Source organism: Salvelinus alpinus, chromosome 5, assembly GCF_045679555.1.
Source record: "Salvelinus alpinus chromosome 5, SLU_Salpinus.1, whole genome shotgun sequence".
NCBI lineage: Eukaryota > Metazoa > Chordata > Actinopteri > Salmoniformes > Salmonidae > Salvelinus > Salvelinus alpinus.
In genome coordinates, this window is record NC_092090.1 from 21,502,555 (window position 1) to 21,528,716 (window position 26,162).

The 26,162-nt window shown below is 44.9% G+C and overlaps 1 protein-coding gene across 2 annotated transcripts in view; it reads right to left on the minus strand.

Annotated features, from left to right (window-relative positions):
• adamtsl5 (ADAMTS like 5) overlaps positions 1 to 26,162 on the minus strand; it is a 55,779-nt gene that overhangs the window by 26,361 nt on the left and 3,256 nt on the right. For both annotated transcript variants that reach the window (XM_071400964.1, XM_071400965.1), the window contains 3 exons: positions 8,240 to 8,315; positions 1,348 to 1,508; positions 685 to 745 (listed from right to left, as the gene is read on the minus strand). In XM_071400964.1, the coding sequence (XP_071257065.1) occupies positions 685 to 745; positions 1,348 to 1,508; positions 8,240 to 8,315 (298 nt within the window). Of the gene's footprint in view, positions 1 to 684; positions 746 to 1,347; positions 1,509 to 8,239; positions 8,316 to 26,162 lie in introns of those variants that run through there.

Genomic DNA, 26,162 nt, shown 5'->3' on the forward strand with positions numbered 1-26,162 from the left:
GATTCTGATTACACCTTTTTTTTAAGGAGAACAGATGTATTTTCCCCTTGGGTTTGGTTATTCTTAGACAGTGAAGAAAGGCAGAAAGCAGAAAGGGATGATGAAGGGTTGAACGTGACTTTGGGGCGGAGCAGGAATCGAGCCCTTGTGTCTCGGGGCAAAGCGTGAATGGTGGTCTGCAGTAGACAGCACATGACAACAAGTCACACTTACAACCAGATTGTAACACACAGTGGAATCTCAAACTCCAAAAAAAAGCAACAAGTGACAAAATGATAGGTTACAAATTCCTGTCATACACACAAGGCTGACGCAGGGTTACAGATCTGTTTGTGATTTAGCCAACTCCTCGTTCTGTTGTGTTTATCCATTATCTTGCCAGCGTGTCATGTAGGCCTATGGCAGGAGTCAGAGGAGTTGGTACTTCAACAGATGAGACCAGGGACCTGTTAATTAGACTAAAGGGACTTCCTGGACTCATCCTAAACAAAATGCTCCTTTAAGTGTTCCTTTCCAAAATGTTTTAAAACGTTTTCCATTGCGTGCCATACACAAGCTTGACACTCAGTTGGCTGCATGATATTCTGGATGTTGTATTGGGCCAGTAGGTCTTGGCATGATAGACATGTGCAAACACAGCATACTGGTTTCTCTGTGTGGTGATGTCATCATGTTGACACATACCTTGGTGTTGCAGATCTTGTATTGTCTGGGGTCTCCTGAACATGGTCCGCCAACTGGGTTCCTGGGACAGAAGGGGGGGGGGGGGGGGGCTTTGCCTGAGAGTTTCCTTTTGCAACGGGGGGAGACTCGGTATTTGCTGGAAATTAACATTTCTAATATATATGAACACCAAAGTTAAACACGCAGCTGACCAAATTACGTGAGATTTTACTTCTGCTTTAACAGAGATTACTGTAAGCCTACTGAACACAGGGATGAGCCTCCAGCCAAATGTTTTTATTTGAGAAGTAGTAAATCTGACTGGGGCCATTGTGGTCAAAATGTTAAAGGCCCTGTCCAGTTAAAAACTAGATTTTTCTATGTTTTATATTTCCTCAAAATAAGGTTGGAATAATACTGTGAAATTGTGAAAATTATGATAATGCACTTTTAGTTTAAGACTGTACACTTATGGCCACACTAAATAAGGCCACTGGTCATCCCATTACAGAAATCTGACTTGAATGGGAAAGTTTGTGGTAGTCATTGTGTTCATGTTTTATTACTAGATAGACCACAGCAAATACAGAGAAAGCAGCATACAAAAACATTCACTGACATTTTTTGAGGATTAACCTGTTTGAAACAGGTCTCTGTTGTGATTGGACCATCCCTGGTTCTTACCTGGTGATGCAGGTGCGTGTACGCACAGAGGCCCCTCCCCCACATGAGCGCGAGCACACGGACCAGCCATTCCACGAGGCCCATTCGTTCCTGTAGTGCAGCTGTCGTCGGGCACGCGCTGAACGACTCTCTGAAGGACCCCACGCAGACACCCAGGAAGACTGAGACACAGAAGGTCAGAGGTCAACATCATTTATTGACGTAAAGTATACTAGACTGTCTATTGATATATTTCTAATGGTTCACATACATTACAAACAGCACTCTGCATCAACTGATTATTCATTGATTCCTACAGAATTGATTCCAAAGGGCCAAGGCCATTAGCTTATTGGTTGGAGAATGGATTCTCTAGGGCCCCAATTATGATTCCTTAGAAGATCCGTCACTTTGGATTGAACGATTGACTGATTGATTTGGTCATTCAACAATACACTTAGACAACAGTCAAATCAGTTTCCGTTATTACCACTCACATATTATGATTAAAGCAGTACATTCATTCCAAATGATTGAGCATGAACATGTATTGCCAGAATAAATCAAACAACTCTCTCCCCATTGTGGAGCTCTGGGCCCATATTCATAAAGGTTGAGTTCATGCCCGACTACATTGCAGACGCATATCAGATCTTACAATGCCTGGATAAGTATTTAACATATCACACTGTGTGTGTGTGTGTGTGTGTGTGTGTGTGTGTGTGTGTGTGTGTGTGTGTGTGTGTGTGTGTGTGTGTGTGTGTGTGTGTGTGTGTGTGTGTGTGTGTGTGTGTGTGTGTGTGTGAGTGAGAGAGGAGGGGGTGAAAGCGAGGTATAGGTGAGGTAAATACCATGAATGTGTGAAAGGGGTGTAGTGTGTGTGTGTGTGTGTGTGTGTGTGTGTGTGTGTGTGTGTGTGTGTGTGTGTGTTTGTACACACCCTGCTACCTGTCAACAAGATCACCTTGGGGAAGCCAGTTGTTTAGTGCTGTATATAAAAACTTCATCTCCATCACATAAATCTAGTTCAAGAGTGTGTGTGTGTACCTGCACCCCTATGTGACAACTGTAAACACAGCCAAACAGCAAAATGATGAGAACTAAACGGTTAATAAGAACTAAACAGCTGTAAGCAATATGGTTATATTCCCACCTATCTCTCTGAGAGCCCTAGCCCTGGGTGGAGTTTAGGCCATATTTTTTGTATACTAATCAGGTATTTTCAGGTTAATGAGGGGGAGTCACTAAGGACCAAGTGAGTGTATTGGAAATCGTCCCCAAAGTCTGACTCTTTATAACTGACAGAGTCAGATTTCCCTCCGTTAAGGTTCAGGAGTGACTAGTCTAGAGGACTACATTCCACACGCCATCATATGGTCCATGGCAGGGTGACCTGGGGTTACCACCACCGCCAGTTAAATTAGCATCGATAGAGTTGGAGATTGGAAGGCCCGGCATACTAGATTAATGAAAACAACCTCTGACCTTTCCGAACATCCCCCAATCCCCTTTATTATCCCCTTATCCCTCATTCTATTCCGGGAGAGGTGATTGAAGGTAAGGTACAGTGAATCAGGAATCCCCTTCACTTCTACAGAGTAAATAAGTCATCTTTGTCCGAGCCAAAACAGCCCATAGGACTATTTCTCCTATTTCTGTAGTGTGAGGCAGCTTGATGTACACCCCTTGGACAGGATGCTATGCTAGTCTGTCGCAGGGCCTTACCCCCAAACTATCTCCCTACTGCTGTGTGCCAAGCAGAGAGACCCCGTTTTTAGAGTCTTTGGTACGACTCGACCAGGAAACAAACCCACAACCTTCCAATCTCAATCTCTTCTTGGACTCTAAGGCACTGCATCTCAGTGCAAAAGTCCCTGGTTCGAATCCAGGCTGTCACATCTGTCCGTGATTGGGAGTCCCATAGGGCGGCACACAATTGGCCCAGCGTCGTATGGGTTTGGCTGGGGTAGGCCGTCATTGTAAATAAGAATTTGTTCTTAACTGACTTGCCTAGTTAAATAAAGGTTAAATATAAAATACATTTAAAAAGGTGGATAGTCTAACCACAAGACCTCTGAATTGAACGCTCTCAGAGTGGCTTATAGGTAATCATGTTGACCTGGCTACCAGAATGGATGGAGGTCTCAGGGTAGGAGTGCTGATCTAGGATCAGGTCCCCCGTCTATGTAATCTTATTCATTGGGATTCAAAAAGGGAAGACTAAATTAGCACTAGGTTTACTTAGATGTTAGACTAGATTGTGGATTTGTGGCTGTAGGAACATGAGCATAAACTAATCCCAGAGAAGATTCAGGAGAACAGAACTATGCTGATCTAGGATCAGTTTTGCCTTGTAGATGGAATATTCGTACATGGACAGGACATCGTGGATCAACAGTCCTACTCATACAGAATATGAAGCAGATACAAAACGTCATTCACACCATTTCTATTCACACCTTTATGAAGACTAAATAATATTATTGGTATCTATGGTAGTTATCAAGGTAGATTGTTGTTTTTCAAGTGTATAATTTTGATGCATCTGAATGACTCAGGTAAGACTCTCTTAAGAGTTAAGGTAAGAGAATAAAGACTTCCACAAAGGTGAATTGTTGTTTGTGTAACATAGTGGATGGATAAAGCACAGGGGAGCAGCATTATACAGTGTGCTGGCCTTTCTTTATACATCGTGCAGTTTTGCCCAGCACCTGTGTGTAGCAACACGCCGCAGGTTCATGGTCTCGTGATGAAGTGGCCCTGCCTGCGACTTCAAAATCAATGTCAAGTCTATGACGTGTACTCCCTGTTCACCCATGAGTGTGTGGCCAGGCAGGTCTCCAACTCAATCATCAAGTTTGCTGACAACACAACAGTGGTAGGCCTGATTACCAACAATGACGAGACCGCCAACAGGGAGGAGGTGAGAGCGCTGGTGGAGTGGTGCCAGGAAAATAACCTCTCCCTCAACGTCAACAAAATAAAGGAGCTGATCGTAGACTACAGGAGACAGCAGAGAGAGCACACCACCATCGACGGAGAGGGTAAAACGTTTCATGTTCCTCGGCGTGCACATCACTGGTGACCTGAAATGGTCCCTTCACACAGACAGTGTGGTGAAGAAGGCGCAACAGCGCCTCTTCAACAACAGGAGGCTGAAGAAATTCGGCTTGGCCCCTAAGACCCTCACAAACTTGCACCATTGAGAGCATCCTGTCGGGCTGTATCACCGCCTGGTACAGCAATCGCATCGCCCGCAACTGCAGGGCTCTCCAGAGGGTGGTGTAGTCAGCCCAATGCTTCATCAGGGGCACATTGCCTGCTCTGCAGGACATCTACAGCACCCGGTGTCACAGGAAGGCCAAGAAGATCAAGGACCTCAGCCCCCCCGAGACACGGCCTGTTCACCCCGCTACCATCTAGAAGGAGGAGACAGTACAGGTGCATCAAGAGACTGGGACCATCAAATCTGGGACTGAGAGCCAGTGCACACACCATTTCTATTCACACCTTTATGAAGACTAAATAATATTATTGGTATCTATGGTAGTTATCAAGGTAGATTGTTGTTTTTCAAGTGTATAATTTTGATGCATCTGAATGACTCAGGTAAGACTCTCTTAAGAGTTAAGGTAAGAGAATAAAGACTTCCACAAAGGTGAATTGTTGTTTGTGTAACATAGTGGATGGATAAAGCACAGGGGAGCAGCATTATACAGTGTGCTGGCCTTTCTTTATACATCGTGCAGTTTTGCCCAGCACCTGTGTGTAGCAACACGCCGCAGGTTCATGGTCTCGTGATGAAGTGGCCCTGCCTGCGACTTCAAAATCAATGTCAAGTCTATGACGTGTACTCCCTGTTCACCCATGAGTGTGTGGCCAGGCAGGTCTCCAACTCAATCATCAAGTTTGCTGACAACACAACAGTGGTAGGCCTGATTACCAACAATGACGAGACCGCCAACAGGGAGGAGGTGAGAGCGCTGGTGGAGTGGTGCCAGGAAAATAACCTCTCCCTCAACGTCAACAAAATAAAGGAGCTGATCGTAGACTACAGGAGACAGCAGAGAGAGCACACCACCATCGACGGAGAGGGTAAAACGTTTCATGTTCCTCGGCGTGCACATCACTGGTGACCTGAAATGGTCCCTTCACACAGACAGTGTGGTGAAGAAGGCGCAACAGCGCCTCTTCAACATCAGGAGGCTGAAGAAATTCGGCTTGGCCCCTAAGACCCTCACAAACTTGCACCATTGAGAGCATCCTGTCGGGCTGTATCACCGCCTGGTACAGCAATCGCATCGCCCGCAACTGCAGGGCTCTCCAGAGGGTGGTGTAGTCAGCCCAATGCTTCATCAGGGGCACATTGCCTGCTCTGCAGGACATCTACAGCACCCGGTGTCACAGGAAGGCCAAGAAGATCAAGGACCTCAGCCCCCCCGAGACACGGCCTGTTCACCCCGCTACCATCTAGAAGGAGGAGACAGTACAGGTGCATCAAGAGACTGGGACCATCAAATCTGGGACTGAGAGGCACAGTCACTACTGGCCGGCCTCAGCCCAGTACTCTGCCCTGAACCTCAGACACGGTCACTAGCCGGCTACCACCGGGTACTCTACCCCACACCTTAGAGATCACTGCCCTATGTACATAGAGTCATTGAACACTGGTCACTTTAATAATGTTTACATACTGTTTTACCCAATGAACATGTATATAGTGTATTCTAGTCATGGCTCATCCTATATAACTAGTGATGTGCACACCTTTCTATTCACATACTGTCCATATTGTCTACACACATCATTCACATACATCTACATACATCTACAGTGCCTTCAGAAAGTATTCATACCCCTCCATTTTTCCAAATTTTGTTGTGTTAAAGTGGGATTAAAATGTATTTAGTAATAATTTTTTTATTAAATGATCTAAACAAAATACTCTATAATCTTGATTTCCTGTTGTGTTTTTTATTTATTTGTTATATCTTGTTTATTATTTGTGTACTTGTTTGACATGATACTGCATTGTTATTAAGCATTTAGCTGCAACCTCTATAAAATATGCGACCAATAAACTTTGATTTGAGACTTTGGTCTCTACCGTGGGTGAGCCGGGTTCAGATCCCGCCCATGACATGATTTCGCCTTAGTTGACTTCAAGAGTTTGGCACATGCCTACCTTAGTCGGACAAAAACCTGTAAAGTACTACATTTGATCACTCCCCTTTTCACTATAACCCAGTCAGAGGAATGACACTGATGATTGGCTGAGGGTTAACGGACATGGCTGGGCAATGGTTGACTGTCTCAGCCACCTGAGGGTAGTGTGTGTGTGTGTGTGTGTGTGTGTGTGTGTGTGTGTGTGTGTGTGAGTGAGTGAGTGAGTGAGTGAGTGAGTGAGTGAGTGAGTGAGTGAGTGAGTGAGTGAGTGAGTGAGTGAGTGAGTGAGTGAGTGAGTGAGTGAGTGAGTGAGTGAGTGAGTGAGTGAGTGAGTGAGCGAGAGAGTGAGAGAGTAAGAGTGAGAGAGTAAGAGTGAAAGAAGGAAGGAAAGAGTCCAGGACCAACAGATGGTGTTAACAAGGCTGTAAATTCAACCTCAAGTTCAGTTTTGCTGCCACATTTAGTGGGGACAGCATTTTAAACCGGTCTGTCTGTGTGTCAATGTTCTGAGGGAAACTAGAGAGGAAGGCATTTGGCTTTGACGTCTCTGACGGAGGGACAGAACGGAAGGACTGGATGGAATTCCAAGAGAAAGTCATGTTAATAAAAACACAGGTTTGTTTAAGGGGGGAGAGGACAGAGGGCTATTTGGGATGTCAGGAGGAGGTGTGTGTGTGGGGGAGTGTGAGGGGTGTGTGTACGTGTGTCAAGAAAGCCTCCTTACCCTCAGGCTCTCCCTGGCAACCAGACAAACAGTGATGAAAGATGGCCGTTCCGCTTGAAGGAGAAGCAAGGGGCAACGCAGCAATTAGAGCATGCCCAGATGGGATAGAGATGGAGAGCAACTACCAGCCCTATAGGAACATGCCGCCGTCCCCGCCTCCATTAGCAGGCTAAACGCTACACAAACATTCCAATCAGCTCCTTTCTTCCAGAACCACAGAACCTCAATAGCCGTGCCAGCAGGACCCCTCATCACATCTGATACTAGTTGGAGCACTTTGATTTCTATATTATCTAAATGACCTGGATTTTCCTCAGGGAAACACTTTTGACCAGGGCCCATAGGGTTAGGGTTGGTAGTGCACTATATAGGGAATAGGGTGCCATTTGATACGCAAACTTCTTCACACAGATTAGAGCATCAGACTAATCAGGCCCTGTTCTCAGACCTGTTTCTGCTGTCTTGCCAACTCCTATGGTCATTGTCAAGCCAATAGGAGTTGGCAAGACCGCACAAACAGATCTGGGAGCAGGCTACTGAATGGGGCCTGTGAGTTTATAAAGCGTCCAGCCAGGATGGGTTCAATTCCATTTCACGTCAGCCATTTCAGGGGGATGATTGGAAATGTCCCATTAATGTAGCATTGTGTGGACTTTCATGAACTGACTCAAAACTATGGGCATCCAGTCAGTAGGTGTTGAGGTGAATCCAAACATTCTTGTCTGAGGTTTCCAAAAGCTTTCCTAGCGAAAGTGTTAATATTCATTATTTAGTAGTGTTATCTTGACAACATGAAAATCACACACTCGCAGAACAGTAAGTGCTTAATTTGACAAATTCTGTTCGTTCACACACATAGTGTAAAATGTTTACTCTCTCGCGGCTGTGCAGCAGGGCTGTGGAAAGAAATAAGAAACTTCTTTAGCGATGTGAAACCCAGCCCTCAGCAGGCGCTGTGGACATGTCTATCAGTGTTAATGAGGTGGGCTGGAGAAGGGAGTGAAGAGGACAGAACTAACTTACGCTGGGCTGGGAGGACAGGCAGACGGCAGAGACCAGCAGGCAGATGAAGGTCAGAGCCTGGCAGAGAGACAACCTCCTGGAGACAGAGAGACAATAAACCACCTCAGTCAGTTACGCACCCAGCTTTTCTCCATACCAATCACACCATCACATCGATAAACAACCCCGATTAAATCAGAGAGAGAGAGAGAGAAATGAGGGGGGACAGTGAGAGAGGGAGGTGAGAGAGAGGGAAAGTGAAAGACAAAGAGAGAGAGTGGGGAGGAGGGAGAGAGAGAAGGGAGATTTTTTATGGTCTTTATTGACAAATCCTCACTTACAGAAGTTAAAAAACAGAGACAGAGAGACAGAGACAAAGACAGAGACAGAAAGAGATATCCTCACTGAGTTCAAGACAGAGACACAGAGAGAAAGACAGAGATACAGAGACAGAAGGACAAAGAAATCAGGTAAATTATTAAATTACAGCTATATGTTTTAAGATTCCTGATGCTGTGCATATGTGAATGGCACTAGCCCAAGTGCACCTTTGGAGATGTAGAGTGGTACATTTGTAGTGGAGATATCCATCTTGTGGGCAGACATGACAGGCCAGATGGAATAGCAAGCAAAAGAGAGAGAGAGAGAAAGACAGACAGACAAACAGATAGAAAGTGGGACAGAGAGAGAGAGAGCGAAAAAACCCATCGGGAGACAATGAGAGAGAGAGACCCATTGGGAGACAATGAGAGAGAGAGAGAAGCAAGACAGACCCATTGAGAGAGAGAGAGAGACCCATTGAGAGAGAGAGAGACAGTCAGGCGGCTGAGACCAGCAGGCAGATGAAGGTCAGAGTCTGTGGCGACCTAAATGCCAGAACCGGACAAGAACCTGACACCCTCAGCACACAGGGGGACAAACACCTGCCTGGAAGTGACAGCATTCCCTCCCCCATGTGCCCCTATGACAACATAACCAACAAACACGGGTCCCAACTCCTGCAGATCTGTCACATTCTGGGTATGTACATAGTCAATGGTAGGCTTTGAGGGGACTCCTATGGTAGGTACACCTACAGCTCATCTCTTGGCAATAGTAGTACTGTAGACTACTTTATCACTGACCTCAACCCAGAGTCTCTCAGAGCGTTCAGCCCATTGACACCCCTATCAGATCAAAGCAAAATGAACAGAGCAATACTCAATCATGAGGCAATAAAGCCAAAGGAACTCAGTAATATTAAGAAATGCTATAGATGGAAGGAATGTAGTGTGGACACCTACCAAAAAACAATTAGGCAACAACAAATCCCAATCCCTTCTAGACAACTTCCTGGACAAAACGTTCCACTGTAATAGTGAAGGTGTAAATTTGTCAGTAGAAAATGTTAACAGTATATTTGACCTCTCAGTTTCCCTATCTAATCCAAAAAATTCAAAACAGAAAACCGAAGAAAATGAACAACAATGACAAATGGTTTGATGAAGAATGTAAAAACCTAAGAAAGAAATTGAGAAACCTGTCCAACCAAAAACATAGAGACCCAGAAAACGTGAGTCTACACCTTCACTATGGTGAATCACTAAAACAATACAGAAATACACTACGGAAAAAGAAGGAACACCACGTCAGAAATCAGCTCAATGTAATTGAAGAATCAATAGACTCTAACCACTTCTGGGGAAATTAGAAAACAGTAAACAACAACACAAAGAATTATCTATCCAAATGGAGATGTATGGGTAAACCACTTCTCCATTCTTTTTGGCTCTATAACAAAGAGCAAAAACATATATATGATCAAATACAAATATTAGAATTAACTATTAAAGACTACCAGAACCCACTGGATTCTCCAATTACCTTGAATGAACTACAGGACAAAATAAAAACCCTCCAACCCAAAAAGGCATGTGGTGTTGATGGTATCCTCGATGAAATTATAAAATATACAGACAACAAATTTCAATTGGCTATACTTAAATTGTTAACATCATCCTTAGCTCTGGAATCTTCCCCAATATTTGGAACCAAGGACTGATAACCCCAATCCACAAAAGTGGAGACAAATTTGACCCCAATAACTACCGTGGGACATGCGTCAACAGCAACCTTGGGGAAAGCCTCTGCATTATCATTAACAGCAGACTCATACATTTCTTCAGTGAAAACAATGTACTGAGCAAATGTCAAATTGGCTTTTTACCAAATTAACAAACGACAGACCACGTATTCACGCTGCACACCCTAATTGACAAACAAACAAACCAAAACAAAGGCAAAGTCTCCTCATATTTTGTTGATTTCAAAAAAGCCTTTGACTCAATTTGGCATGAAGGTCTGCTATACAAATTGATGGAAAGTGGTGTTGGGGGGAAAACATACAACATTATGAAATCCATGTACACAAACAACAAGTGTGCGGTTAAAATAGGCAAAAAACACACAAATTTCTTCCCACAGGGCCGTGGGGTGAGACAGGGATGCAGCTTAAGCCCCACCCTCTTCAACATATATATCAACGAATTGGAGAGGGCACTAGAATAAAAGTCTGCAGCACCCGGCCTCACCCTACTAGAATCTGAAGTCAAATGTCTACTGTTTGCTGATGATCTGGTGCTTCTGTCACCAACCAAGAAAGGCCTACAGCAGCACCTAGATCTTCTGCACCGATTCTGACAGTCCTGGGCCCTGACAGTAAATCTCTAAGCCCAAAATAATGGTGTTCTAAAAAAGGTCCAGTTGCCAGGACCACAAATACAAATTCCATCTAGACACCGTTGTCCTCGAGCACACAAACTATACATACCTTAGCCTAAACATCAGCACCACAGGTAACTTCCACAAAGCTCTGAACGATCTGAGACACATGGCAAGAAGGGCATTCTATGCCATCAAAAGGAACATCAAATTTGACATACCAGTTAGGATCTGGCTAAAAATACTTAAAATATCAGTTATAGAACCCATTGCCCTTTATGGTTGTGAGGTCTGGGGTCCGCTCACCAACCAATAATTCACAAAATGGGACAAACACCAAATTGAGACTCTGCATGCAGAATTCTGCAAAAATATCCTCAGTGTACAACATAAAACACCAAATAATGCATGCAGAGCAGAATTAGGCCGATACCCGCTAATTATAAAAATCCAGAAAAGAGCCATTAAATCCATAACAAAGCCATCACCTACAGAGAGATGAACAATTCAGGCCTCGCTTAACAAAGGAGCCCCGGCTCTAGGGGTCACTGATAATAACAACAAACAAGCTGCCATGCCACTGGGGCCCCTGGGGGCAGGGCAGGAACCAAAGTCAAGAATGCACCCACACAACCACCCACCATCATCATCATTAACTCTCTCTCCCACAGCACCACCAGGGTTCAGCCACCTCCCACCATCATCATCATCATTAACTCTCTCTCCCACAGCACCACCAGGGTTCAGCCACCTCCCACCATCATTAACGCTCTCTCCCACAGCACCACCAGGGTTCAGCCACCTCCCACCATCATCATCATTAACGCTCTCTCCCACAGCACCACCAGGGTTCAGCCACCTCCCACCATCATCATCATTAACGCTCTCTCCCACAGCACCACCAGGGTTCAGCCACCTCCCACCATCATCATCATTAACTCTCTCTCCCACAGCACCACCAGGGTTCAGCCACCTCCCACCATCATCATCATTAACTCTCTCTCCCACAGCACCACCAGGGTTCAGCCACCTCCCACCATCATCATCATTAACTCTCTCCTCCACAGCACCACCAGGGTTCAGCCACCTCCCACCACCATCATCATTAACGCTCTCTCCCACAGCACCACCAGGGTTCAGCCACCTCCCACCATCATTAACGCTCTCTCCCACAGCACCACCAGGGTTCAGCCACCTCCCACCACCCCTGACTGTAACACACAACTATTCTCAAATGTAAGAACTGAGTGGATTTATGCGTGTGTGTACCCACGCGGATGTGTAATGGGTATGTTTTCCCAATGCCCTAGAAACGCTAATTCAGTCAAAATAAACAACTTGTGTGTGTGCCAGCTACCTACCTTATTTAACCTTAATTTATACATGTAGGTCAATCAATTTCATGGTAGGTATACTATTCAGCCTATGGCTGCTTACACATGATACTGCTGATAAAGGACCATGTCCTTCAAAACGTTCCTCCTATAATCAATAGAATGAGGCCAAACACATTGTAAACATGGACCATGTCCTTCAAAACGTTCCTCCTATAATCAATAGAATGGAGCCCCTCTATTCCAGCCATTACAATGAACACGTCCTCCTAAAGCTCCCCCCACCAGCCTCCTTTGCTGTACAGTTCCCTTCGTTCTTTAGTCATGTTAATTTATTTGAATGACTGCCGTGCTCCATCTGGATATGTGTGGAGATACTCTCTTTTCAATGTGTATGACTGTTAACACAACTGTATGTGTTGAGCAGCCACTGCCAGTCACAGTCTACTCCCTGTCTGTCCTTATTAACCCGTCTGCATTCACCTCTAGGATGCTCCAACGATAATCCGAGACTACACACACACACACTTCATTTGACTCGTTACACCCACATGCACACCAGTCATGCGCACACAAACACGCACACACACAGGATATCTGTACTTCACCCTCTCCCTGGCTGACACACACAGGATATCTGTACTTCACCCTATCCCTGGCTGATACACACAGGATATCTGTACTTCATCCTCTCCCTGGCTGACACACACACACAGGATATCTGTACTTCACCCTCTCCCTGGCTGACACACACACACAGGATATCTGTACTTCACCCTCTCCCTGGCTGACACACACACACAGGATATCTGTACTTCACCCTCTCCCTGGCTGACACACACAGTCACTCTGACTCATCAAAGGCTTTAATGTGTTTTCTCAGAAATGCCTCCTCAGAAATGGTTGGAAACCCCCCTCTATAAAGGCTTCCTGGTACTGATTTGTTTAGTGCTAACTAACTACTGTTAGTCCATCTGTAAGGAGAGTTGCACAAGTCAAGTGGGTCTGATTTGTCATTTGAGAAACAGCATGAGTACATCTCTAATGGTACTTTATTTCCTACATATGTCTCTCGCCCCAGTCTGAGGTCCTGAGCGCTCTGGAGAAGGTTTTCATCAAGGATCTCTGTACTTTGCTCCATTCATCTTTCCCTTGATCCTGACAAGTCTCCCAGTCCCTGCCGCTGAAAAACATCCCCACGGCATGATGCTGCCAGGATGGTGCCAGGTTTCCGCCAGACGTGACGCTTGGCATTCAGGCCAAAGAGTTCAATCTTGGTTTTATCAGACCGGAGAATTTTGTTTCTCATGGTCTGAGAGTTTTTAGGTGGCTTTTTGCCAAACTCCAAGCAGACTGTCATGTGCCTTTTACTGAGGAGTGGCTTCCGTCTGGCCAATCTACCATAAAGGCCTGATTTGGTGGAGTGCTGCAGAGATGGCTGTTCTTCTGGAAAGTTCTCCCATCTCCACAGAGGAACTCTGGAGCTCTGTCAGAGTGACCATCGGGTTCTTGGTCACCTCCCTGACCAAGGCCCTTCTCTCCAGATTGTTCAGTTTGGCTGAGCAGCCAGCTCTAGGAAGAGTCTTGGTGGTTCCAAACTTTTTCCATGTAAGAATGAGGGAGGCCACTGTGTTCTTGGGGACCTTCAATGCAGCAGACATTTTTTGGTACCCTTCCCCAGATCTGTGCCTCGACACAATCCTGTCTAGGAGCTCTAGGGACAATTCCTTTGACCTCATGGCTTGGTTTTTGCTGTGACAAGCACTGTCAACTGTGGGATCTTATATAGACAGGTGTGTGTATCTTTTCAAATCATGTCCAATTTACCACAGGTGAACTCCAATCAAGTTGAAGAAACAACTCAAAGATGATCAATGGAAACAGGATGCACCTGAGCTTAATTTCGAGTCTCATAGCAAAGGGTCTGGATACTTAAGTAAATAAGGCTTTTTTTATATACCTGTTTATGGGGTGTTATGTGTTTATGGGGTGTTGTGTGTAGATTGATGAGGAAAAATAATAATTTCCTCCATGTTAGAATAAGGCTGTAAGGTAACAAAATGTGGAAAAAGTCAAGGAGTCTGAATACATTCCGAATGCACTGTATGTCACTGTGCTTTTATGGCTACAGTATATGCATCATACCAGTGCTTAATTTGTTTATTTGGCAAACAAGACAGCTCATAATCCACCTACATTTCTGCAAGCCCACCCACCAATGAATTTCTGGCTATGCCAATGCACTGGACTAGGAACCATGTTTTTTCCTGGGTCTCCCTTCAGTGTATTTGGTTCTTCCCATGTAATGATATGCCATTTAGCAGACACTTTTACCAAAAGCAACTAAAAGTAGTGCATTGATACATTTTGTATGGGTGGAAAAAACGCAGCGGGAATCAAACCCACAATCCTGGCATTGCAAGTGCCATGCTCTACCAACTGAGCCACACACACACACACACACACACACCCCTTTCCCTTTACGCGTTCTGTTTATTCTCCCAGTCTTCTCCCGCTCCCTCTTTCTTATCTGTAACAAGTTTGTAAACACACATCTAGGCCAAAAGCTCTGTTTGGCAGAGTTCCAGGTCAGTAGTCGCACTGTCCAATTAAACGATACACATCTCCCTCACATTCCACTGAGCAGCCCTTCTACTAGGGAAGTCTGGGGGAATCTGGGGGAAGCTGACGCTGGGCTGGAGCTATGGAAGCCTGGGAAATCTGGCACTGGGCTAAAGCTAGGGAAGTATGGGGAATCTGGGAAAGCTGGCACTGGGCTGGAGCTAGGGTAGTCTGGGGAAAGCTGGCGCTAGGTTGGAGCTAGGGAATTCTGGGGAATCTTTGGGAGTCTGGTGCTGGGCTGGAGCAAGGGACGTCTGGGGGAAGCTGGCACTTGGCTGGAGCTAGAGAAGTCTGGGGGAATCTGTCGCTGGGCTGGAGCTAGGGAAGCCTGGGGAAGTCTGGGGTTGCTGGTGCTGGCCTGGAGCTAGTGCAGCCTGGGGAAGCTGGTGCTGGCCTGGCGCGAAGGAAGGCTGAGGGAACATGGGATGGAGTTGGGGGAATCTGGGCTGGGAGACACTGAGTTGGTGCAATGGAAGGCTGGGGAGAGGTGGGGGAATCTGGGTTGAGACTTAGGGAGGTTGCAGGATGCTGGGCTGGGGCTAGAATAGACCGGGGGAAGACTTGGGGAGTTAGGGCTGGTTAAGATTGGGGGAAAACTAGACTAGGGCTAAGGGAAAACTAGGCTAGGGCTAAGCGAGGCTGGGGATAGCTGGGTTAGGGGACACTGGGGGTAGTTGGGCTGGGACTAGGGGAAGGAGAGACTGGGGTTAGCTGGGCTGGGGCTAGGAGAGACTGGGGGTAACTGTGCTGGGGCTAGGAGAGACTGGGGGTAGGAGAGACTGGGGGTAACTGTGCTGGGGCTAGGAGAGACTGGGTCTAGGAGAGACTGAGGGTAGCTGGACTGGGGCTAGGAGAGACTGGGGGTAGGAGAGACTGGGGGTAACTGGGCTGGGGCTAGGAGAGACTGGGTCTAGGAGAGACTGGGGGTAGCTGGGCTGGGGCTAGGAGAGACTGGGTCTAGGAGAGACTGGGGGTAGCTGGGCTGGGGCTAGGAGAGACTGGGGGTAGCTGGGCTGGGGCTAGGAGTGACTGGGGGTAGGAGAGACTGGGGGTAACTGGGCTGGGGCTAGGAGAGACTGGGTCTAGGAGAGACTGGGGGTAGCTGGGCTGGGGCTAGGAGAGACTGGGGGTAGGAGAGACTGGGGTTAGCTGGGCTGGGGCTAGGAGAGACTGGGGGTAGGAGAGACTGGGGGTAGCTGGGCTGGGGATAGAGGAAAAAGAAGCAAAAACCAAACTTACGGAGGGGAAGTGTAGCAGTAGGCCAGATACAAGATCGAATGTACCGCAAATCATTCAGAATATATTGAGCCGTACCCAAAACTACATGCTGGACCTTTTATGCCTACTCCATTTTCCCCAGGTCGCAGGGAGCCTGTCTGGCCACTGTTTGCCCCCTAGTCACAGAGGCCCTACTGGAGGTCAACAACAGCTCCTCCTACGTCTCATTAAGCCAATGGTAGCACATTAGAGCAGGGCTCAGGGGCAGGCAGGGGGAAATGACTTTAATCATTACGAGACAAGTTGTTTATTTTGACTGAATTAGCCTTTCTATGGCATTGGGAAAACATACCCATCCACATGGGTGTACACACACACACACACACACACACACACACACACACACACACACACACACACACACACACACACACACACACACACACACACACACACACACACACACACACACACACACACACACACAAAGTCAGTGCCAAAGATAGTGTGGAATACCCATCACCATGAAGGCACCACCAACTGCTTTCTCACACTATCTCCATTAAACCTGTGACTCATATGAAACCATAGCCAAGAATCCAACTATTCAGGCTGCATCTTCTATGTGTCTCTTTTCATGAAATAGATATTGCATTATTCAGTTTAATACACTAAATGGCCTATACATTTTTAACCAAGGTTATTTATTTGCCATAGGACAGTAGTACTGTATGATGTTAGCGACCCATGAATACTGGAGGTGATGTGGAAGCAGTGCATCACTGCATCTGTAGTGTTAGTGTGCAGGCATTTGGGTTTATTTAAGCAGACCTTTTCACCAAGTATCTACATATAATGGATGTAACCCGTCACAACATTACCATTCTTTCTTATATATGTATATATTTTTAAAGGTATTTTTCAGATTTTACTGAAGAGAGAGAGGTAGGATGACAGCAGGGAAAGATAGAAGAAAAGGTTGTATGAAAGGGCAGTAGGCCGGATTCCAACCCATCCTGACACCGTAGACCTGTATGCCGAGGCTGTGGCATTGCCACTAGTCCAGCCAGACCACCATTGCCATTATTTAAATACATTTGCTAATATCACACACAGGCTGAAACTGTTTCACCCACCTGAGTACAAAGAGAGAAGAGAGTTCAGAACCCTCATTAAAAAAGGACAAAAAAAACATCCCCACCCACCACCCTACATTTCTCCCCATATTTTGGTTCAGCTGTAATATGGTTGACCTCACACACCCTTGTTTTAATTCCCTCCAGAAAACACAGCTCTCGCTCTCTCGTCATTTTTATGCTGTTATCTCGAAGTGAGATTACTGCCATAACTGTGCACTGATTACTAGAGTGTATTGCAGGTTAGAATGTGCCCTTTGGCCCTCTAACGCAGTGTGCACCATGTCACAGGGACAGAGATGGCATGGTTGCTAGGGGGGGCACCTGCCTCTGGCTCCCAGTGGTCCCTACTTTGTGTAAGATGGATTCCCACTATTTTTTTATTTACATAGTTGTACATGAAATTGTGAGAGACTCCAGTCACCAAAGTAATAGACTGTTTTCTCTGCTACCGCACGGCAAGCGGTACCGGAGCACCAAGTCTAGGACCAAAAGGCTCCTTAACAGATTCTACCCCCAAGCCATAAGACTACTGAACAATTCATCAAATGGCCACTGGATTATTTACATTGACCCCCCCTCCCCAAATTTGTTTTCTACACTGCTACTACTCGCTGTTTGTTATCTATGCATAGTCCCTTCACCCCCACCTACATGTACAAATTACCTCAACTAACCTGTACCCCTGCACACTTACTTGGTACCGCTACCCCTGTATATAGCCTCGTTATTGTGTTACTTTGTATTATTTCTTACTTTAGTTAATTTGGTAAATATTTTCTTAACTCTTCTTGAACTGCACTGTTGGTTAAGGGCTTGTCAGTAAGCATTTCACAGTAAGGTCTACACTTGTTGTATTCGGCGCATGTGACAAATAAAGTTTGATTTGATTTGAAAGACTAAAAACACCAAGAAATCAACTCCAAGTGAATTTAATTTAGAAAGTATTCCCACGCATAATATAAAGACGCGTGATCGTATACAAATGTAAGCAAGGTTTGAAATTATTATGTTTTAGTCAAATATATCTGTTTGGGCAAATTATTTGCAATTACTGTATGTTCCGGCCCCCCGACCATCTGCGGAATAAATTTTTGTTGTTGTCCGGCAGCGGAATCTATACTTAACAAAAATATAAAACATAACATGCAGCAATTTCAACGATTTTACTGAGTTACAGTTCATATAAGGAAATCAGTCAATTTAAATAAATTCATTAGGCACTAATCTATGGATTTCACACAACTTGGCAGGGGATAGGCCCACCCAATGGGGAGCCAGACACAGCCAATCAGAATGAGTTTTTTCCCCCACAAAAGATAATTATTACAGACAGAAATACTCCTCAGCACCGTGGTTACACGTGGTCTGCAGTTGTGAAGCCGGTTGGACGGATTGCCAAATTATCAAAAAATATGTTGGAGGCAGCTTATGCTAGAGAAATTAACATTCAATTCTCTGGCAACAGCTCTGGTGGACATTCCTGCAGTCAACATGCCAATTGCACACTCACTCAAAACTTGAGACATCTGTGGCATTGTGTTGTGAGACAAAACTGCACATTTTAAAGTGGCCTTAAAGTGGCCTCCCCAGCACAGCGTGCACCTGTGTAATGATCATTCTGTTCAATCAGCAAACATTTTTTGAGAAATAAGCTTTTTGTGCGTATGGAACATTTCTGGGATTTTTTATTTCAGTGCATGAAACATGGGACCAACACTTTACCTGTTGCAGTTGTATATTTCTGTTCAGTGTAGTTGATGATCCCTGGTGTAGGCCATCGTTTCCCAACACATCTTCAGGGACCCCAGGACTGGACTTTTTTGTTCCAGCCCAGAACGAACACACCTGATTCAACTAATCAAGGCAAGGGCTTGGTGATTAGATTCACTAGTTGAATCAGATGTGTTATTGCTGGTCTAGAACTAAAATGCGCAGGGCATGGGTTCCTAAACTAACGGATTTCTGTAAAACACTGGTCAGGCCTGGTGGTTCCTAAGGCCGGGATTAAATCTGAAACCTCGCTATGACACTTGACATTTAAAGGGAATTTCCAATTGAGCTGACATCTGCTGTGTTTACCTTGAATTTGATCTCCGCCAACACGTTAACATTGCCTACAAGCACAATCAGATTGAATCCTAGACTGTTTTGTGCTATGACCCAACTATACTCTTGAATGTATGCAGCTGTGCAGGAGCTACCAAAAGGTTTCTATGGGAACGGGGTGCTTTTCTGGGTAAAAATAACAATAAAACTGGGTAAAGAAAACAATAAAAATGACAGCTACACCCTATGACTGCAACAATGATATATTCAGTTCATTTTGCATCAGCTTTAAAAAACATTTTTTTCTTTTTACAAAAGAGCACCATGAAATTAACTGACAACGTCGGCGTCATCTGCAGCTTTTGAATGATCCACCAAGTGAACAAAAGACAGTGTTTCTAGCCAGTCCCCCATCCTCCATGACCCACAGGGACTTAGCTGTGACCCACTATTTGGTGAATACTGGTTTAAAAATAGATTATATGGTACTTTTTGCATAGTTTTCAGCTAGTAGTTCTGAAAGTAGCACTCACGAGCCAAAAGTGGTCCCCGGAAATTGCGTACTAAGTCACATATGTACAGATATGTGCACCACATCATTGCGCTCTCTCTTGCTTTGCTATGTGTGCATCTTGCTAGCTGTCGCTCAAATGGCAATGGGCTAAAGCTCATTGGCTGGAACTTGAACTGCTAGGAGGCTGGCCCACGTGGGGGAAAATGTAGGGTAAATAGTGCCACAGCTTTCAGTAAACAGTCACTTTCAAACTCGGGGTATCGCAGCTAATTGAGTTAAGACAGTAATTCTGCATGTATGAACTACACATTGACACATCCAGCGCAGACCGGGAGGTTTAAAAAAATACTTACTAGTGGCCAGTGTTCCAGAGCTTGCCTTTAAGGCCTGGTGGACGCATATAGACTAAGTACTTCAGTAAATAGAGTTGAATAGACTAAAAAACATGACCTTTGAACCCTAAATCTGAACAGACTATTAATGGGCGGGAACAATGAGACATTCACGGTCAGGTAATGATCCTGGTCAGGCAGTGATCCTGGTCAGGCAATGATCCTGGTCAGGGATTAGCCCAATCAATAAGGCAACAATTCATCATTGCACGAGTCATGAAGCACTGAAATGGTCGATCCATGGGTATACCTCAATCCAAAATGAATGACAAAAATGAGCACCATATAATGATTTTGTTTCAGTTGAGGCAGGAAACTGGATCAACACAACTAATGGTGTGGGACAAGGCTGTTGACAAACTTTGACTTTGTGTAATGCCCCTTTAAGCAACATAAGGAGTTTAAGACATTTACTTTGAAAAGCAGTGCTGAGTATTGACCATTATGTTATGTTATGTTTAACATAATGTTTAATGTGATGCTATTCTAAAGACAGAGTTTAGTGTTTAAATTAATCCCACACCTTGGTTGTGTCTTGGGGTCTCTGACCATTGCTCCTAGAACTCAAAGATTCTCCTCTGTTCCTCTACTGCCTGACTGGCTGCACCATCGTTCTCCTTCTCAGGACAAACAGACGAAATCTCTTGACATTGTCATACCTCTTGGATTATGAGCTTATCTTTTCACATTTTACTGAGACAGACCGTCCGTCTGATCCAGTCTGGCAGGCCATCTACGGTCATGCTCCAACATTTGGAACTACTGACATGGTGAATAACACCAGGGTCGTGTTCAGTAGGGAAAGCAACTGAACATTTTCTAAAATGTTTTGCAATGCCAAACAAAAATGTGGTTTCTTTGTCAAGTTCAGGTAGCCCCTGCCTGTTTCGGTCTGTTTTCTTCCGTTTGGTGCCTAATGAACATGACCTGATCTCCTTTTAGGTCACTGCCAAACACACCATTTTTCACCAACACTTCCTCCACTGAGAATTGAAAATACACACATTTTTATACACTTGGTTTTCACTGTGGAATTAGTCTGGTCAAATCAAATCCAATTTTATTGGTCACATGCACATGGTTAGCAGATGTTACTGCTTGTGTAACAGTATAGCTTTCGTCCTTCCCCTCGCCCCGACCCGGGTTAGCCGGGCTAGCCATTTCACATCGGTTACACTCACCCCCCTTTTGACCTCCTCCTTTTTCCGCAGCATTCAGGGTCAACAGCATCAATGTAACAGTATAACTTTCGTCCCTCTCCTCGCCCCTACCTGGGCTCGAACCAGGGACCCTCTGCACACATAGACAACAGTCACCCACGAAGCATCATTACCCATCGCGCCACAAAAGCCGCGGCCCTTGCAGAGCAAGGGGAACAACTACTTCAGGTCTCAGAGCGAGTGACGTCACCGATTGAAACACTATTAGCGCGCACCACCGCTAACTAGCTAGCCATTTCACATCGGTTACACTTGTGTAGGGAAATGCCTGTGCTTCTAGTTCCAACCGTGCAGTAATATCTAACAAGTAATCTAACAATTTCATAACAACTACCTTATACACACAAGTGTAAAGGAATGAATAAGAATATGTACATATAAATATATGGATGAGTGATGGCCGTGCGGCATAAGCAAGATGCAGTAGATAGTAGAGTACAGTATATACATATAAGATGAGTAATGTAGGGTATGTAAACATTATATAAAGTGGCACTGTTTAAAGTGACTAGGGATACAATTATTACATACATTTTTTGTATTATTAAAGTGGCTAGAGACATTGGAGTGTCTCAGGTCTGTTTGTGCTGTATAGCTAACTCTTAAAGTTGTAGGATCTTTCTTCATTTTAACCAGTCTCCTACAGCAGGAAAATAATCCTGTAGCAACAGGAAATGTGAATTATAATTAATGGACATTTTTGTAGGGGCTGATACATTTTTCTTAATGAAAAATCAAGTCTGACATTTCATAGAGGGAATTAGAAACATCAGTAGTCTTATTAAGCCTCAAATACACAACAAGTTTTACATTTCCTGCATTGCAGGAAAGTTCTCCTGCGACAGATTGGTAAAATGAAGATCCTACATCTGTGTGGTCATTCATGCCAAATCATATGATGATAGAAGTTGAGACAGCACAAACAGATCTGGGACCAGAGTACAGTGGAATACCAGCCAACACATAAACATGTGATTGGGGGAGAAAGTGCAAGGTGACATTAATATAGACAAACAACTGAACTATCATAGTCATAGCATTCCTGACGTGACTATTGACCTGTAAAGTCTTATCTGACAGTGTACTTTGCGACACTCCAATCTCACTCAATGAGGATCCATCTACATTATTTTAATCATTACTATATCCCAACCACACGCAAATACAAGGTATAGTTGTGCTGACCCAAACCGACAGTCTACTGTGCTGGCTCAGATACTGTATGTTCTTTTCACATTGTTGTTATTTCCAGCGAGGTTTCACTTCCAGCAACTATGGTGGGTACATAACCAGGCCAGCACAGTACAGCTCGGCATGGCTCTGCTTAATAGTGTGAAAAGTTTAAAACAGAAGAGGCTTTATCACAGTGTGACCGACCAGAGTTCTAAGGCTACAGCCACACAGACTCATGAACAACTATGAAACTGTCAAAAGTACAACACAAATCAAATATTTTCAGAGGAGTTTAATCAGTCAAAAGACAGAAAGTTTGTGCGTTTTTTTGTCAGACAATCATCCATTTTCATTTATCCGGCAACAGATGACTCCCAACATTTGATTCATCTGAAATTCTGACACAATCCCAGTATGCTGATGGCCTTACATGTTGACCAGACCGTACACGTCATATGCGCGAGCGTCGCAAAATAAATTTAGAAATACATGTTATTCAATTATTGCACAGACACCGTGCGCGCGCCAACGAGCATCTACAACGCCAAGGGCTAAAATAGAACTCCTTTCTATTTCTGACGCAGATCGCGCTGCAAGTCCTGCCTCTCCCATCTCCTCCTTGGTTTATAGAATCAGGTACCCACATGCCATCTCCTCATTGGTTATACCCACGTGGGTGATTGAAAGACGAACTGTTTTGCCGGTTGTCGTGGTAATACTATGAAAGTATAGATGCCATCACCATATACGTTCAAAGATGAAAAAGCCTGGAAGGAGGAGAGATGACTACAAACGATTCGATTGGCCGTTCTGTGTGGATTAATTGTCAGAGTAGAGGTCATTGTGCATTTCAGGTAAAATAACAACTCAATGTTTATATCCCAGGACAAATTCGCTAGCAACAGCAAGCTAGCTAAATAGGACAAATTAGCTCGCAAGTGCAAGCTAACTAGCTAAATTGTCATACATGTTTAATGCTTTTCGACCTGTCCCCAAATTAATGTCATTGGTTCAGAGTTTGTTTTGATATTTTAACATGCGTGTCGTGATCGCGTTTGGTGTAGGGGGCAAAATAAATTTATGCACGACGGCGCACGACGGCGCACGACGGCGCACGACGGCGCACGACGGCGCACGCGCGCAGCCGGTTTGGGTTCCGTGTATCCGGGTCTCCTGCGCACGGAGCCCCTGAGCTTGGAGAGCAGACGCACGTCTTCAGGTTTCAAACACGCTAACGTTGATCCGAACCTCCTTTACACCATCAAGGATCAGACCTGCTTATCTATGACCTTCATTAAAGTATCGATTACATGCTGCTTCATGCATAAACATACATGCCCATCGCCAAGCGATCGAAATTCCACCCCCGGGGGAAGAGATCTCTTGAGTGACGACATCGACATTCTGAAGCTGTCGCTTTAATTAGGGAACTCATTCCGGAGGGATTTGAGCAGCGTGCCATAGTACATTGAGCTGTCTCGCTCCCAAACAAACATTCCTCAAGAGACGGATCTGGGAGAAAGACTCTGTTATCCCTCTCATGTCCCGAGCATTCAACCTGATCTCACATTAGCCAATTTGACAGACTACAGACCAGTAAAGGAAACATCATAGGTTTATCCCGAGGAAGCTCATGTCGTCCATTAAGTCGAGAAGACTCGCTATTTTATTTGTGCTTCTAATATAAAAACTGCATTTGATTAGTCAAAAACTGCTTCATTAGCAGGTCTAAATCCCAAAGCACACCCAGATGTTCTGATTCTCATTTCCCCCCAGGAATATCTTCTTCAGTGAATAACATACAATATCTAGGAACAGTAGATGAAACTTCAACTCTTCAGGAAAATAAAACACCTCATCTCCTATTAGGGAGTATTGAGTATTGAGGCGCAATCCAGTTCCCTTATTCCAACAGCCCTGAGACTGCCCTTATTCCAACAGCCATGAGACTGCTCTTATTCCAACAGCCATGAGACTGCCCTTATTCCAACAGCCATGAGACTCCCCTTATTCCAACAGCCATGAGACTCCCCTTATTCCAACAGCCATGAGACTGCCCTTATTCCAACAGCCATGAGACTCCCCTTATTCCAACAGCCATGAGACTCCCCTTATTCCAACAGCCATGAGACTCCCCTTATTCCAACAGCCATGAGACTGCCCTTATTCCAACAGCCATGAGACTCCCCTTATTCCAACAGCCATGAGACTCCCCTTATTCCAACAGCCATGAGACTGCCCTTATTCCAACAGCCATGAGACTCCCCTTATTCTAGTGGGGCGGTTCTGTAGAACAGCCATGATGGGATACGTATGAAGCTGGATATTTATAGCCTCTGACATTTGGAGATAAAAGTAATGGAGCCGGATGAGAGGAATGCACAGCCAGGGGCTTCTATACAAGCCACGCTGCTGCAGTCTCTCAGTATATGGATGGGGGTTACCTCAGACTAGTATGGCTACTTCACTCCACTCTTGATAAGTATGCCTGACTGTATCTGCATCATACTCTGATAGGGACTGTTACACACACACACCCACACACACATAGCAAACAAAAGCACGTACACACACACTCTATGTTTGTCAGGGCGTTCAAGACCAAACTTTCACTTGTTTACCATAACAATGTGTACAGTCACTAGACCTAATGTAACAGATATGAAATGGCTAGCTTGTTAGCGGTGGTGCGCGCTAATAGCGTTTCAATCGGTTACGTCACTCGCTTTGAGACCTTTAAGTAGTGGTTCCCCTTGCTCTGCAAGGGCCGCGGCTTTTGTGGCGCGATGGGTAACGATGCTTCGTGGGTGACTGTTGTTGATGTGTGCAGAGGGTACCTGGTTCGCGCCCGAGGTCGGGGCGAGGGAACGGTCTAAAGTTATACTGTTACATTAATGCTGTTGACCCGGATCACTGGTTGCTGCGGAAAAGGAGGAGGTCGAAAGGGGGGTGAGTGTAACGGATGTGAAATGGCTAGCTAGGTAGCGGTGGTGCGCGCTAATAGCGTTTCAATCGGTTACGTCACTCGCTTTGAGACCTTGAAGTAGTGGTTCCCCTTGCTCTGCAAGGGCCGCGGCTTTTGTGGAGCGATGGGTAACGATGCTTCGTGGGTGACTGTTGTTGATGTGTGCAGAGGGTCCCTGGTTCGCGCCCGAGGTCGGAGCGAGGGGACGGTCTAAAGTTATACTGTTACACTAATAATAGTATGTTTGAAGTGTTAGCCAACCTCCATTCAAGGACATACCATGTACAGTGGGCTACACATCACAGGTAATCTTACAGTTGTTTATTGTTGAAAATATGTGTTCTCTAAATAATCTTAATATACTCATATACAAATCACACAGCACCTTCATAGTTAAATAGGATAAATCAGACATGGATGCGTTAATACACTAACGCCATTATATATATATATATATACATATATATATATATATACATATATATATATATATATATATATATACATATATATATATATATATATATATACATATATATAGTAGACTACACAGTCACACAGGAGACAAACTGCCACTGGAATTTATCACCGACCATCCCTTGGTGTAGACCAGGTATTCCC